This window comes from Leptodactylus fuscus, chromosome 1 (assembly GCF_031893055.1).
Source record: "Leptodactylus fuscus isolate aLepFus1 chromosome 1, aLepFus1.hap2, whole genome shotgun sequence".
NCBI classification, from domain to species: Eukaryota; Metazoa; Chordata; class Amphibia; order Anura; family Leptodactylidae; genus Leptodactylus; species Leptodactylus fuscus.
In genome coordinates, this window is record NC_134265.1 from 58,221,846 (window position 1) to 58,239,736 (window position 17,891).

The 17,891-nt window shown below is 42.2% G+C and overlaps 1 protein-coding gene across 2 annotated transcripts in view; it reads left to right on the forward strand.

The window, feature by feature from the left end:
• Positions 1-3,195: 3,195 nt before the first annotated feature.
• Positions 3,196-17,891, forward strand: part of LOC142200723 (V-type proton ATPase subunit S1-like protein) — a 45,131-nt gene continuing 30,435 nt past the window's right edge. Inside the window, exons 1-3 of one of the 2 annotated variants that reach the window (XM_075271297.1) lie at positions 3,196-3,495; positions 11,531-11,577; positions 11,914-11,975. In XM_075271297.1, coding sequence (XP_075127398.1) covers positions 3,455-3,495; positions 11,531-11,577; positions 11,914-11,975 — 150 coding nt within the window. In that variant the 5' untranslated portion in view covers positions 3,196-3,454. The other variant, XM_075271289.1, reaches the window with a different exon arrangement.

Genomic DNA, 17,891 nt, shown 5'->3' on the forward strand with positions numbered 1-17,891 from the left:
TTGTTTTGGCAAAGCCCAGGTCGGTATCTTGCCAGAACATTTGGAATTAATAATCTAATTTCCTTTGGATATTGTTTACCATTGTAGAATAACAGGCACTTCCAGTGTTTTCTTCTATTGCTTCTCTTCTATAAGGCTGCATCCACATTTCACCAGTTAGTTTCTGCACATTTTGTACATATCCTAACATTACCCTATTGTTCATTCCAAGATTGCAGGCCAAAATGTAGTCTGACAAACCCGTAAGTCTTCCGTCTACATCTGAGATCAACTCCGGGGAAATCAGATGTTAGACTGGAGAAACATGTCATGTCGGACGCACCGCTCATACTATATCTCCAGTATTGTTTGTCACTCTGCTGCGTGTTGATGGCTGGCGATAGAGGAGGCCACTAATACAGCTCGGCCAATCCCAAAATACCAGCTGACAATGGCTACAACCCAAATGAAGTGGAACAGATGTTCTCATGGAGACGGCCGGGTCATGCAGACATAGTCATTACAATTTATTTGTCGTGATTGGTTAATCAAACATTTACAAATTAAACCCAAATGGACTGAATCTAAAAGCTGACGCATGCTAGAAATTTTGGCACAAAATACATTACAATTGGGCTTTACATTTCCTAGAAGTACTGTAAACATGATATTCACACCAGCTGTAGCCTTAAAGCATGGCTGAATTTGTTATTTGGCTCAATTATAATATATCTTTTTTTTATAGATTTTTTTTCCCTTAAAAACTCAGAGGATCAAGATAAACAGAAAAGTAAAAGTACCGGTCATAGAATTTTATAATAAAATGAGTGTTGTTGATATTGTATGTCAGAGGAACATCACATGGGACACTTGGCCTTAATGAGGCAGAATATTAGGAGAACACATAGGAGCAAACAATTAGGAGAAGATTATGCTGAAACCAATTGATGTCTGACTTCACTTTTCTTCCTAGGTCAACATAGTTCAAGATATGTGGTGTAAGATGATCAATTTAAAAAAAAAACCAAAACATGATTTTGTGGGGTCCTGTCATGAGTCTATCCTATATGGGTCTAAATAGCACAGCGCTGCGGAATATGTTGGCGCTATATAAATATAATTTATTATTATTATATGTGGCCTTATCAACACGGCAACTGACTATGCCTAAAAAGATGTTCTTCTGCTATCTGTTACCCCGACCTCTCCAGGGCCATGTGCGTAACTACCAATGTAGCAGCTGGTATGTAGCTCAACAAATAAGGGGGCCCTTTTCCATTGAGATCTATGGTCCAATCAGTGATACCTATGGATGTTGGAAGGAAATGTGGAGAGACATCACTGTGTATATTATCTCTGAATTGTGATGTCACTGTGTGTATTATCCTTGTACTGTGACATCACTGTATGCGATAAGATAAGATATCCCTATATTGTGATATCTCTGTGTGTATTATCCCTGTTCTGTGACATCACTGTGTATATTATTCCTGTACTGTGACATCACTGCATTCATTACCCCTGTACTGTGACATCACTGTGTGCATTGTCCCTGTACAGGGACATTGCTGTTTTTATTATTCCTGCACTGTGACATCACTATAGGCATTATTCCTGTACTGTGACATCACTATAGGCATTATTCCTGTCCTGTGTCTTCACTATAAGCATTATTCCTGTACTGTGACATCACTATAGGCATTATTCCTGTACTGTGACATCACTATAGGCATTATTCCTGTACTCTGACATCACTTTGTGCATCTTTTGTACTGTAAAATCACTCTGTATTATCCCTGTGTGTAAAGGAGACCAAAATAACTGTACAGTGTTCATGTTCTGAGCAGGACTCCATTACCAGTTTTTCTGTTGCACCCCATTGTTACAGAGCAAGCTGGGTCCCCTTGCTAGTAGCAAGTTGCCCAGTTGTAGCAAGGATCCACGACACAAGTTCACTGGACTGTAGACTTTCAGAACGGTGAAGAGTGGTGGTCTCAAATAAGCACACAGCAATAGTACAGTTCTCACAGGGGCCTGCGCTCAGCTCCTACAGGTACCGCATACACAGATACATGCTATGCTCACTAAACATGGCTTGAAGAACAATCTTGTTCCATCCTGGGAATAGCACTGCACAATAGTTACAATTGTCACAATGAAATTCCAGATGGAGGACCTGAATGTGTACATCAGAAAACTAGTACACAAAGCATAATAAGTCTGCCCCAATGGGTCTTAAAAATGGCAATTTTTCCCTTTTGTGTGAATAAGGCCTTTCTTGGTTTTCTGATGTCGGTTTAAAATGCCGGCTGTGTAAGGTTTATTGGCACCTTTAAACCGGGTTCACACTGGGCTTTTTGGGACAGATTTTGACACGGAACCCGTCTCCGAATCCGGCTCAAAAAACAGTCGCCCATTGAATTCAATGGATTCCTTTTTCCTCAAGAAGCGACATGCCCTTTCTTGAGGTTGATTTCGCTGTGGAATCCACCGCAGAGTCCGAGGCGCGACACTCCCTCCCGACTACGCCCATTCATTTGAGCCTAATTTGGAGCGGAATGCCGCGACTGTATGCACTGCACTGGCATCCAGTCGCGGCTAGCTATTTTTGGGAACTGATTCTGAGGCCGCCTCTGCATCAAAATCGGTCCAAAAAGCCCTGTGTGAACCTGGCTTTAGAGGGGGTTCACATGTAGGGATTTGATGCTGAATTTGTCAAGCAGAAAACTTCTGCTTCACGAATTTGAAGCAGATTTTTTTGCTTGTCAAAAACTGACGCGGATCTTAACACTGAATCAGATTTGAATGCCACTGTATGTTGCCGATTTTGCCTTTTTTGGGCAGGGCCAAATTCCATGGCAACAGAAAAGGTGTATTTCCCGCCTCCCATTCATTTAAATGGTAGTTTTCAGGTGGAATCTGCCTAAAAAAATGGGCCAGACACTTATTTCTTCTGCTACAGCAAAAATCAATTACTGCTCCCCTTGGAGGCAGATTTCATGTGGATATTGGGACGGATTCTGTCTCAAATTCAGCATCAAAATCCTACATGTGAACACCCGCTTAGGCATGTCTTTACACTGCTAACTATATGGCTTGTATTCTTAGACATAACGGTGTCATGAGGTGTAACATTTTTAGAAAATATAAGTTTTAAGACTGTAACACTTGGATAGAAATTCAGAAATTGGCGTTGGCTAGGATTGTGCTAAGAATCCCCTTGTCTGATGTATTGTTACAGAGGGATTAGAGCCTGCCATGTATAATAATACGTCTCTGATACCTATGACACGCACAGCCTGCTCTGTGTTACCGCGCTCATTGCCTTTCTGAACACATCCATATTCTCCTTCTTTTGCAGCAAAGTTGCTGAAACCAATTAAAGATTTCTATGGAGATAATAGCTGGGAGATGTGTGACTTCAAAGTGCTAAATAAATGCAGGCGAGCTGTGAGCGAGTGTGGGGGCCGCACTAATGAGGATGAGAACTTCTGCCGTCTATTGCCTCCTATTGGCGTAAGTGCTGTCACATGTCACATGTGATTGGAAGGTCATTTCTTTCATTCTGCTATCCCAGATTAACAAATGTGCATGATCTGACAAGATCTGCGCTACCTCAATGGAAAAGAATAGCTTCTGCTTCATTGTGGCTGTTATTGGCATGGGAATTGTGCGCTCAAAGGAATGGGTCTCTGCAGGGCTGGAGAACAGGTGAGCACAAAGCTTCATTTCATGATAATATTCATCGTCCGAAGCTATAGATTACATTATCACTAATCCATGTAGAAGCGATGAAGCATAAAACTACCATCAGGAGTTATATTACTGGCGTGCCGAACCTACCTAGAGATAGCAGCGCGCAATAGGTCATTTAACGGTTTCTTTCGTGCCCTGCGATTTCGCCGTCAGTTCGGTCAATGCAGCAAGTTCGTCCGCTGACGCTGTGTTAAAACCATAGGTAAGAATATTACGATGAACTGTGTCGGTTGACAAACCCAGCTCTGCTATACTAACTAAGCTAGCCCTGCTAGACCTGATATACCATAGCTATCTGTCTATATATATTATGTATAATCTGACAATAGGTGATGTATATGTGATTGTGGAGTCTATGAGATTCCTATCTGTAGTCACCGCCGAGTGTTTTTCTTCTAGTCTGTATCATACTACACAGCAACTATATTCTGTCTATGTACCAGAGACTAAATATACAACACAGGTCAAAATATCCTAGAGGTCGGAGGAGCTGAGAATCCAATCTCTGGATATAGGGCAGACTGGACATGTGGAGATTTGTTTAATCTTCTATTAAGACGACTTTGGGTCAATAACGGATAAAAGCCACAATATGTTTGCCGCTGCGTATCCAGCACATTTTAATTAGCGGGCGTTAAAACCTGCTTAATGGACATGTGAGAGTGGGAATAAGTGACGCCTCCTGTATCAGATGGATATTCATCTCCTCCAGGGAATGGTGTGGCCATGTAATCTCTGTACACACGATAAAGTGTATCAAAGTGACTTATTCTGCTATTCATTCCTGGATACATTTCTGCACCTACCTATTAGGCTTAGTATTCACTTCTATCTCTTAGGATTATAGTTTTGATGTACAGTATGCCGCTGTATGTATATATATCTCCCATTGACTCCCACTATATACATTGCCAGTAGTGTATATACTGTATTAGTGTATAGATTATTACTCTGTCCCTCTGAATAGGAACGTGCAGCAGATTTTTTCCCTATACAATGATAAAGAAGCCAGGCCAATGCCTACTGATCCAGTAAATGACACAAGGACACTCTTTTGACATATGGTGAATGCATGGGGTCCCTGTGGACACATTCAGTGTATGGGAGGAACTTTCCAGACCAATTTGCCTAATATGAAGTATAAACGGACATACTGTAAATGTGCAGTGCAAATGTTGTGTGTATATATATATATATATATATATATATATATATATATATATATATATATATATATATATTTGTGTGTGCATGGAAGCAGTCCGAGCCTAAGCCATCTGTCTTCCATGTCTGTGTGTTCCATTCTAATGGATCAGAATTAGGGTGGGTTCACACAGGATGAAAGCAGCAGACATTAAAGGCGCTATCTAGGAATTTCAGGACCCAGAAAGCAGGTCGGGGAGGGTAAAATTTCAAAGAAATCCTGTAAAGGAACCAGTGATGTCACAAACCTACGTTAACCATTTCCTCTCCTCTGGCCACTGATTGGCCTCAGCAGTTACATGAGGTGTAAGACTTCCAATGGCAGCTCCATGGTGCGTGCCAGATCACAAAGCAGTGGCAGACAATGGTGTCAGGAGAGTCTTTCTTTTTCTTAATGTTTCCCTTTCTCCAGCCTCCTCTCTGGGTCCTGAAATTCGTGGACAACCCTTTTTGATGACAGGTGCAGACTGAACCCCCTCTATCGGGAATCAATCTGCATTTTTAGGCAATTAGTGTCTGTTTTTTGTACTGTTTTTTGTTGTTGTTGTTGTTTTTGCTTTCTGAGCATGCGCAGAAAACAATGGACAAAAATAACGGACAGTAACTGATGGCTATTAGTTACTGTCCGTTATAAGTCCGTTGCCCATAGACTTCAATTAAAAAAAATAACGGACACTTACCGTCCATCAAGAATCTGTTTTTTAAAATGGACACAAAAGTCCTGCATGTAAGATATTTTGTCCGATGGAAAAAATGGACTTCTGACAGATTGGGTGTAAACGGACACAAATGGACACAAGATAAAATCCCATTGAAACGAATGGAAATTTTAACGAATTACTGACAGTTCAGCTATTATCCATTGCTAAAATCTTGTAACGGACAATAGCCACAGCTACTACTGAAGGTCACCAATGGTAATGTGAACACCCCCTTATTTATTTCTCTGATGGAAGAAAAACTCCTGCATGTAGGGTCCTGCCCTCAGTAGTGGCCCCACATAGTTTAAAGGGATCCTATCATAGAAACTCTTTTTTTTTATGAGTAACACGTCGAAATAGCCTTAAGAAAGGCTATTCTTTTCCTACCTTCCATTGTCTTCTCTGTGTTGCTGTTCCGTAGGAATCCCGTTTCTTGCCGGTATGCAAATGAGTTCTCCCCATGCTGCGAGAGCACTCTCTCCAGCGCCACCTCCATCTTCGTCAGCGGCGTCTTCTTCATCCTCTTCTTCCGGCGCAGGTTTCAGACTTCTAGGCCTCGGGCCTTAGGCAGAGCTGACTGTGCATGCCCACAGGCTACGAGAAAATGGCCGCTTACACAGTAGTGTAAGCGGCCATTTTCTCATGGCCTGTAGGCATGCACAGTCTGCTCTGCCCAAGGCCCGAGGCCTAGAAGTCTGAAACCTGCACCAGAAGAAGAGGATGAAGACGCTGCTGACAAAGATGGAGGCGGCGCTGGAGAGAGTGCTCTCGCAGCATGGGGATGCCCCCAGTGCTGTTTGAGCGCTGGGGCCCGTCCCCAGTGCTGCGAGAGAACTCATTTGCATACCGACAAGAACCGGGATTCCTACGGAATGGCGGCGTGGAGAAGACAACGAAAGGTAGGAGAAGAATAGACTTAAGGCTATTCCGACATGTTACTCATAAAAAAATGTGTTTAAATGATAGGATCACTTTAATGTCCCCCAGCAGTGGCCACACATACAGTACATACTTTGTCAGCAAAATAATTAATTGCACACTTCTCATACACATTTATATATAATTTTTGGACAAATATGTTTAAAAAGTTTTTAAAAAAATGTTAATATTTTTTAAAATAATAATAATAATATAAAGTTGGACAGCAGGTAGCCTAAAGCAAGCAAATGTCCAAGTGTGTAGAATTGCTTTTTGGCATTTGGACTTGTAGATTTTGACCTCAATTATGATGAAATAAAACCACTCAAAATACAGTAATGGAATTTTTTTTAAATACTTTTAGAAATTTCTAACTGCCTGAAAAAATGATGAAATATTCTGTTCTAATATGATTTTATATTGTTTCTTGGTAATATCCTCAGCAGTCAATGATCTAATTGAGGGTATTGGGTTAGGATAGAAAAGCAGAGCAGGTGACAGAGGATAGCTGCAATATCACAGTAGCTCAAAGTCTGGGCGGGTTCACACCAGTGCCCAATTTCCAACAGCATTCAGTGTCCGCCGGTGAGCGCCTGTGAGCGTCTTCTGCTCTCCGCAGCGAAACTTTTTTTTTTTTTTTATTGGACACAAAGTCCTGCATGTCCAACATTGTGTCTGGTTAAAAAAAATGGTTTCGCCGCAGAGAGCAGAAGACGCTCACAGACGCTCACAGGCGGACACTTTAAAAACCCATTCAAATGAATGGGTTTTAAAACTGCCTTCCAATTTCCCCAAGCGGACTACCAGAACAGAATACCGAACACAGATGTGAGCCTTGCCCCAGGCACATTCTATATGATCATGTATATGTTCTTATAATGTTTTCACACAACCTTTGTAGCTTATGGAGCCATAATATCGCACCTATAGGCTTCATGTTATGGCATGATGTTTATTATAGTTTATGAATCTGCCATAAATTGAATTGTGGCATGTACTATCCGATCATGTATGACAGAGGTATTTTTCCTGGAAACATTGCTTCTTGGGCTGGATATCTGCATGATATTCCATCACATGGCACAGACTGCTCTGTTGAGAGTATGATATGGAGCATGTTTTTTTTTTTTTAGTTTTTCCTAATGTCACATGGACCATATACCCTCAGAGGTCAACAGGGCAATAGGTGTCAGAGAGAGATGATCAGATGCCGGATGTTTCACTCTGGCTTTAGATTATGTTCTGTGCAGGGACAAGATTTGGTTTCGTCAATTGGATTATGTAAAGAGGGCAGATATTAGGCAGGGTTCCTGCTGTGTGAAGGTGAGTGATGATTTCACCTTACATAGGCGCTTTGTCCTCTCTTCTTATGTCTCTCTTTTATTTCTCTATTTCATTCATTTTCTTTGTATTATGTAGAAGTCTCCAGGGAAAATGTTGAAGACGTGTCAGGATAAGATGTGTTCTCTGCAGTAAACGTTGTATCTACGATATATCAATAACTTTGTAAGTTCTGTCTTTCGTAAGGGGTAACCTGCTTAGTGGATAACCCAGTGTAATGAGCTGGACGTGGTACTTAGAGGCGCTAATACGCCTTCCTAACCAGATTCTGCTTAGAGATTAGGGTGATTTGGATAAAGCCCACTTTTTACAGCTACTGTAATAGAAAATGTAGCTGCACCTTGTGTGCTTGTCATGTCCTATAAAAAGAGCTGCTAGCATGTCATTCTTAGTCTATATTTTACACCCATAGCGCAGGACTAAAAAAAACTTTACACCTGAAAGCAAGAAGGATAAATGTATGATATGGAAAAAATCCACAACTTTATCTGATATGCTTATTATTAGGGCTAATGCATTAGGGACAGCCCTCTGCATGAAACCTGTACTGCAATGAGATATATATATATATATATATATATATATATATATATATATATATATATATATATATATATATATATATATTATTGTGTACAATACTGAGCAAATATAGAAGTCTTAATTTTAGCAATTGACTGAATGAACAAAATAGAAATCTAAGACAAGTTAATATTTGGTGTGACCGCCCATTGCCTTCCATCAGTTCATTCAGGTACATTTGCAGGTACAGTATGTTTGAAGGAACTCGCAGGGATGTTATTCCAGATATCTTGGAGAACTAAGCACAGATCTTCTGTGGATGTAGGCTTGATCCAATCCTTCTGTCTCTTCATGTAATCCCCAGACAGACTGGATGATGCTGAGAACAGCATATTTCCCCTCATGCCTAAAGTGCTTGCACAGTATTGTATGGTTGAAGGTGTTCTTCACAAGAACCAATGCTCCTAGGGAAAAATAACTCTGTATATATAGTATCTGAGCGAGCACCACATTATTATACAGTCCAGTTAATATGGAATCTTACACAGATACTGTCCACGTGTCTCTGTATGGAACCATAGACATAAGGAGGTATAGTAGAGGCCTTGTATACCCCAATGATAGCTATAGTACATAAGTTCTATAAGTCTAGATAGTATACTACACATTGGTACCTAATTTTAACTATGCTTTATGTGAAACATAGTTTTAAAGAACTTTTAATATATATTTTTTTAATGTTCCATGTCTCTATCTATATTTTAAAAAGTAGTAAATCCTGCAACTTTCACTCTGGCCAGTAAGCCTAATTATAGATTACCACTTGCCAATTCTGTAGGGGTTTTCTTTCAAGCATTTATTTCATTTACATCATCAATGTAACCAGAAGATAACACCTTTATAGATAAACCCATTGACCTATCATTACATCCACTACTGACAATAGAAGATGTCACAGTTTATCTACTCCATCTACCTGCATAGAGCATTTATAGAAAACTCTCCAAGAGATCTCAGTCAACTCCAGTCCAATGGTGTATATAGCTGTGACTATGTTGTAAAGCATATTACTAAATACTGTTAACAGAGCAGAAAAGAATCTCAGGCCAGATGACTGCCCCCATAATCATGTACATAAAATTGAAGAAAAAATGTACAATTAGGAAAAAACAGATTAGGAAAATTGATATTTCACTTCTAGTTTTAATAAATAATTAAAAAATGGTAAATGTTTGTTTTTGTACTGTGTTAGCTAGTGGGTAGGTAGTATAAAAAACAAAAAACTTGAAAGTCTTCAGTAGATGATACCTTTTTTAATGGCTAACTCATAATGATGACAGATTATAATGTTTCAAAGCTCTCGGCTTCTTCTTCAGATAAATCTAAAAACAATTTCTGAAGGCTGCATATCTATGTACAACAGGACACAAGGAATAGAATTTTAGGAGGGAGGGGGGAAGAGGGGAAGAGGCTTATTGGTATATACACGTAAACAATTCCACAGTTCCCAGGTTCTTATCAGTTCACAGAGTGGATTTATGGCTGTCTCAGTTCAGTGATTTCTGTAGGATGCCATGAACCCATGTGAGAGGTTCATCCCATTCTCCAGAGTGTTAAATAAGGTCATCAGCTTGTACTCATAAATCTGTCTGTTCTTCCTGGATTTAAAATTCCCTCTTAGGACCAAAATTTTCATGTCAATTTTGTGAACTGATAAGAACCTGGGAACTGTGGAATTGTTTACGTCAGGGGCGTAACTACCGTGGGAACAGTGGTAGTGGCTGCCACAGGGCCCGGGACATTAGGGGGCCCGGCGACAGCCCCTACCCCTGCGGGGTTTTTTTTTCTTAACAGGCCGTTACCAGCTAGAGTTACTCCAGCTGGTAACAACATATCTCCCTGCCTGTCCCGCATTTATACTGCTGTCCCGCGCAGCTCCTTGTAGTGTTTTACTTATTAAAAAACTTTCCTTATAACAGACAAAATGTTGTAACTGCGATAAGAGCATAGGAAAGCTTGTGCTGAAGGACCTGTGTGTGACGTCTTTATAGCCCGTGCAGTCCTGGAAGAGATGAAGAGAAGGAGAGATGTGGTGCTAGGTACTGAAGGGGAGGGGGGATGTGAGATGCCGGATGGAGAGTATGTGTCTGTGTGTGAGTGTAAATGTATGTATGGTGTGGAGCAATTGAGGAGCAACAGTAACCTAGGGGCAGAGATGGAGGGGGAACATTATACTGGGGGCAGAGATGGAGGGGAGGACATAATGGGGGTAGAGATGAGGGGTGCATGAAACTTGGGGCAGATGGAGGGAGGACATGAAACTGGGGACAGATGGAGGGAGGGCATGAAATGTCATGTGGCATTCATGCGTTATTAAAGATGGCCAACACCACCAAAGACTACAGCGGAGCCGGAGACAGGTAAGTAACTTTTTTTTTATGTTTGTATCTCCCCTGGGTCTCCGATTATTATACTCTGGGGTTTGAAAAGACCCCAGAGTATAATAATTGTTCATGGGTGTTCATTATGGGGCATAATCCCGTATGCAGGAGCCACAATGGGCATAATACTGTGTACTAGGGCCACTATGGGTCATAATAGAGTGCGCAGGAATGTGGCGGGGGGGGGGGGGGCGGTCGGTCAAGGTCTTCGGTGTCGGTCAGGAAGGGGGGGGGGGCATGTCAAAAGTTCGCCACGGGGCCCCGCCATTCCTAGTTACGCCACTGGTTTACTTGTATATACCAATAAGCCTCTTCCCCTCTTCCCCGCTCCCTCCTAAAATTCTATTCCTTGTGTCCTGTTGTACATAAATATGCAGCCTTCAGAAATTGTTTTTAGATATACCTGAAGAAGAAGCCGGGAGCTTTGAAACGTTATAATCTGTCATCATTATGAGTTAGCCATTAAAAAAGGTATCACCTACTGAAGACTTTCAAGTTGTTTTTTTTTTTTGTTTTTTTTTAAATGGTGACACATTCCTTTTAGGCTTCACATACTTAAAACTAGAAAATCTTTTGAAACGTAGCAAAGCTTCAAGTAATAGTCGCAATGTACATATTAATTTACAATTCTTACAATGATTGTATTGTCCTTTGTGTCTTTTATTCAAGGTATAATCTGCAGACGTCTTCACAGACAGAATTACCGCAGAGTTATGGTAAGGTTTTTTTTCCCTGATATTCATTATATAGTTTGCAGCTGAGATTCTTACTATAATATTCAACCTGACTGAGGACTATTGGAAAGATAGCATAGAATATAAAGTGCAAAAATAGAAGAGAATCTAGAATGGATAAGTATCCTTAACCTCTTATATGCCCTGGAACTCTAATGAGGTGTAATATGGTGAAGGGATTCAAGTCTAGGCCATTCACAGTCTTCATCTGTTCATAGGGATCGCACCAGTCAAACTTACTACAATTGAGACATTCCATCATTGTAATTCCTTTGCATGTTGTTTAGATTGTATTTTAATATATTGACTTTGTTGTAGGATATTCTAACATGTCCAGCACACAAGAAGATTATACGTTACCTCAAACAGAGAATAACCAGGTGAGATGTGGAGATGATAATGACAATCATCACTTATATCATATATATCAATCTGTTAGCACGGCATCGACTGTCATGTCTGTAGTCCTATCCACCTACATGCAATGAACACATGCAGTAATTGGCCACTCTGTGGACATGGCTCTGGCTGGCCAGTGAATTCCACCTTTTCTGAATTTTTTTTCAAGCTTGCCAGTACATCACACAGAATATTATATGGTACCATAACAAAGTACAATTTGTCCTGCAAAAAGTAAGCCCTCATATGGCTCTGTGAATGGTAAAAAAGGGGATTAAAGGGATTCTATCATTAAATTGCAATTTTTTCTGGGTACCACGTCGCAATAGCCCAAAGCAAGGCTATTCTTCTCCTACTTTTAGATGTCTTCTCTGGGCCACCATTCGGTATAAATCCCGGTTTTTGTTGGTATGCAAATGAGTTCTCTCACAGCACTGGGGGCGGGCCCCAGTGCTCAAACAGCACTGGGGGCATCCCCAATGCTGTGAGAGAACTCTCCAGCGCCTCCTCCATCTTCTCAATGTCCCTAAAGACCAGACTAGGCCACATTCGTAAGGGTCTACAAGAATCCTGGTAGCTCTTGTAGATGATGTGATGATGATGCCATATTTATTGTGCACTTAGGACTGCAAATGAGATCATAGAGTAAGGAGGCTGAAAATATGCTATGTGAAGATTAATACAGACTGCTGATAGGAAATTAGGCTCTATAAGACAGAACACAGAGGGTTAAAGAATTGTATATATATATATATATATATATATATATATATATATATATATATATATATATATATACAGTCCTATGAAAAAGTTTGGGCACCCCTATTAATCTTAATCATTTTTAGTTCTAAATATTTTGGTGTTTGCAACAGCCATTTCAGTTTGATATATCTAATAACTGATGGACACAGTAATATTTCAGGATTGAAATGAGGTTTATTGTACTAACAGAAAATGCGCAATATGCATTAAACCAAAATTTGACCGGTGCAAAAATATGGGCACCTCAACAGAAAAGTGACATTAATATTTAGTACATCCTCCTTTTGCAAAGATAACAGCCTCTAGTTGCTTCCTGTAGCTTTTAATCAGTTCCTGGATCCTGGATGAAGGTATTTTGGACCATTTCTTTCTACAAAACAATTCAAGTTCAGTTAAGTTTGATGGTCGCCGAACATGGACAGCCCGCTCTCAAATGATCTGAAAACAAAGATTGTTCAACATAGTTGTTCAGGGGAAGGATACAAAACGTTGTCTCAGAGATTTAACCTGTCAGTTTCCACTGTGAGGAACATAGTAAGGAAATGGAAGACCACAGGGACAGTTCTTCTTAAGCCCAGAAGTGGCAGGCCAAGAAAAATATCAGAAAGGCAGAGAAGAAGAATGGTGAGAACAGTCAAGGACAATTCACAGATCACCTCCAAAGAGCTGCAGCATCATCTTGCTGCAGATGGTGTCACTGTGCATCAGTCAGCAATACAGCGCACTTTGCACAAGGAGAAGCTGTATGGGAGAGTGATGAGAAAGAAGCCGTTTCTGCACGTACACCACAAATAGAGTTGCCTGAGGTATGCAAAAGCACATTTGGAGAAGCCAACTTCATTTTGGAAACAAAGATTGAGTTGTTTGGTTATAAAAAAAAAGGCGTTATGCATGGCGTCCAAAAAGAAACAGCATTCCAAGAAAAACACTTGCTACCCACTGTAAAATTTGGTGGAGGTTCCATCATGCTTTGGGGCTGTGTGGCCAATGCCGGCACCGGGAATCTTGTTAAAGTTGAGGGTCGCATGGATTCCACTCAGTATCAGCAGATTCTTGAGAATAATGTTCAAGAATCAGTGACGAAGTTGAAGTTACGCCGGGGATGGATATTTCAGCAAGACAATGATCCAAAACACCGCTCCAAATCCTCAGGCATTCATGCAGAGGAACAATTACAATGTTCTGGAATGGCCATCCCAGTCCCCAGACCTGAATATCATTGAACATCTGTGGGATGATTTGAAGCGGACTGTCCATGCTCGGCGACCATCTAACTTAACTGAACTTGAATTGTTTGTCCAAAATACCTTTATCCAGGATCCAGGAACTGATTAAAAGCTACAGGAAGCGACTAGAGGCTGTTATCTTTGCAAAAGGAGGATCTACTAAATATTAATGTCACTTTTCTGTTGAGGTGCCCATACTTTTGCACCGGTCAAATTTTGGTTTAATGCATATTGCACATTTTCTGTTAGTACAATAAACCTCATTTCAATCCTGAAATATTACTGTGTCCATCAGTTATTAGTAGAGATGAGCGAACACTAAAATGTTCGAGGTTCGAAATTCGATTCGAACAGCCGCTCACTGTTCGAGTGTTCGAATGGGTTTCGAACCCCATTATAGTCTATGGGGAACATAAACTCGTTAAGGGGGAAACCCAAATTCGTGTCTGGAGGGTCACCAAGTCCACTATGACACCCCAGGAAATGATACCAACACCCTAGAATGACACTGGGACAGCAGGGGAAGCATGTCTGGGGGCATAAAAGTCACTTTATTTCATGGAAATCCCTGTCAGTTTGCGATTTTCGCAAGCTAACTTTTCCCCATAGAAATGCATTGGCCAGTGCTGATTGGCCAGAGTACGGAACTCGACCAATCAGCGCTGGCTCTGCTGGAGGAGGCGGAGTCTAAGATCGCTCCACACCAGTCTCCATTCAGGTCCGACCTTAGACTCCGCCTCCTCCGGCAGAGCCAGCGCTGATTGGCCGAAGGCTGGCCAATGCATTCCTATGCGAATGCAGAGACTTAGCAGTGCTGAGTCAGTTTTGCTCAACTACACATCTGATGCACACTCGGCACTGCTACATCAGATGTAGCAATCTGATGTAGCAGAGCCGAGGGTGCACTAGAACCCCTGTGCAAACTCAGTTCACGCTAATAGAATGCATTGGCCAGCGCTGATTGGCCAATGCATTCTATTAGCCCGATGAAGTAGAGCTGAATGTGTGTGCTAAGCACACACATTCAGCTCTACTTCATCGGGCTAATAGAATGCATTGGCCAGCGCTGATTGGCCAGAGTACGGAACTCGACCAATCAGCGCTGGCTCTGCTGGAGGAGGCGGAGTCTAAGATCGCTCCACACCAGTCTCCATTCAGGTCCGACCTTAGACTCTGCCTCCTCAAGCAGAGCCAGCGCTGATTGGCCGAATTCCGTACTCTGGCCAATCAGCACTGGCTAATGCATTGTATTGGTGTGATGAAGCAGTGCTGAATGTGTGTGCTTAGCACACACATTCAGCTCTACTTCATCGGGCTAATAGAATGCATTGGCCAATCAGCGCTGGCCAATGCATTCTATTAGCTTGATGAAGCAGAGTGTGCACAAGGGTTCAAGCGCACCCTCGGCTCTGATGTAGCAGAGCCGAGGCTGCACAAGGGTTCAAGCGCACCCTCGGCTCTGCTACATCAGAGCCGAGGGTGCGCTTGAACCCTTGTGCACACTCTGCTTCATCAAGCTAATAGAATGCATTGGCCAGCGCTGATTGGCCAATGCATTCTATTAGCCCGATGAAGTAGAGCTGAATGTGTGTGCTAAGCACACACATTCAGCGCTGCTTCATCACGCCAATACAATGCATTAGCCAGTGCTGATTGGCCAGAGTACGGAATTCGGCCAATCAGCGCTGGCTCTGCTGGAGGAGGCGGAGTCTAATGTCGGACCTGAATGGAGACTGGTGTGGAGCGATCTTAGACTCCGCCTCCTCCAGCAGAGCCAGCGCTGATTGGCCGAATTTCGTACTCTGGCCAATCAGCGCTGGCCAATGCATTCTATTAGCCCGATGAAGTAGAGCTGAATGTGTGTGCTTAGCACACACATTCAGCTCTACTTCATCGGGCTAATAGAATGCATTGGCCAATCAGCGCTGGCCAATGCATTCTATTAGCTTGATGAAGCAGAGTGTGCACAAGGGTTCAAGCGCACCCTCGGCTCTGATGTAGCAGAGCCGAGGGTGCACAAGGGTTCAAGCGCACCCTCGGCTCTGATGTAGCAGAGCCGAGGCTGCACAAGGGTTCAAGTGCACCCTCGGCTCTCCTACATCAGAGCCGAGGGTGCGCTTGAACCCTTGTGCAGCCTCGGCTCTGCTACATCAGAGCCGAAGGTGCGCTTGAACCCTTGTGCACACTCTGCTTCATCAAGCTAATAGAATGCATTGGCCAGCACTGATTGGCCAGAGTACGGAATTTGGTCAATCAGCGCTGGCCAATGCATCCCTATGGCAAAAAGTTTATCTCACAAAAATCATAATTACACACCCGATAGAGCCCCAAAAAGTTATTTTTAATAACATTCCCCCCTAAATAAAGGTTATCCCTAGCTATCCCTGCCTGTACAGCTATCCCTGTCTCATAGTCACAAAGTTCACATTCTCATATGACCCGGATTTGAAATCCACTGTTCGTCTAAAATGGAGGTCACCTGATTTCGGCAGCCAATGACTTTTTCCAATTTTTTTCAATGCCCCCGGTGTCGTAGTTCCTGTCCCACCTCCCCTGCGCTGTTATTGGTGCAAAAAAGGCGCCAGGGAAGGTGGGAGGGGAATCGAATTTTGGCGCACTTTACCACGCGGTGTTCGATTCGATTCGAACATGGCGAACACCCTGATATCCGATCGAACATGTGTTCGATAGAACACTGTTCGCTCATCTCTAGTTATTAGATATATCAAACTGAAATGGCTGCTGCAAACACCAAAATATTTAGAACTAAAAATGATTAAGATTAATAGGGGTGCCCAAACTTTTTCATAGGACTGTATGTAGTAAGCTGATGGCTGGTCAGGTAATGGAGGGGGTGCACATCTCACCCAGACTACTAATGTGGGTGAGATGAGAAAACTCCAGAAAGAACATTTCTCGGCAGACAACTATTGTCTGCTGAGGGTTATTTCAAAGTTCCAGTTACTGGGCTGGATTTTTAGGAATGGCAGGTAGGATTGGTAGTTGGACCTGTCATTCCACCCCCCACCAGTCCACACTTTGGGGATGTTCCAGCAGCGACTCAGAGAGTCGAGAGTCTTCTCGTCAAGGAGGCTTAAGAAGCCAGCTCCAGCAGCAACACTTTGGCAGAGCTTGGCTGGAGAGCCAAAGAGAGAGGTCATATTTTTGGAGCTGTGTGCTGAATAATTCTACTGGCTTTTGATTTATTTTATTCTAGGTGATATAACCTACTCTATGTTTAGTTAGAGCTTAGGCGGGCAGGGATTTATTTTGGTATTGTTTCCTTATGTTGCTGCACTACATTTTTGAGTGAAAATAAACTCTACCTTTGTTTTGAACTAAACAAACTGGACTTGTGTGTCTATGCCACCCCACCTAGCAACCCCAGACTCTGACAATATGTACAGTGGGGTAAAAAAGTATTTAGTCAGTCACCAATAGTGCAAGTTCCACCACTTAAAAAGATGAGAGGCGTCTGTCATTTACATCATAGGTAGACCTAAACTATGAGAGACAAAATGAGTAGAGATGAGCGAACACTAAAATGTTCGAGGTTCGAAATTCGATTCGAACAGCCGCTCACTGTTCGAGTGTTCGAATGGGTTTCGAACCCCATTATAGTCTATGGGGAACATAAACTCGTTAAGGGGGAAACCCAAATTCGTGTCTGGAGGGTCACCAAGTCCACTATGACACCCCAGGAAATGATACCAACACCCTGGAATGACACTGGGACAGCAGGGGAAGCATGTCTGGGGGCATAAAAGTCACTTTATTTCATGGAAATCCCTGTCAGTTTGCGATTTTCGCAAGCTAACTTTTCCCCATAGAAATGCATTGGCCAGTGCTGATTGGCCAGAGTACGGAACTCGACCAATCAGCGCTGGCTCTGCTGGAGGAGGCGGA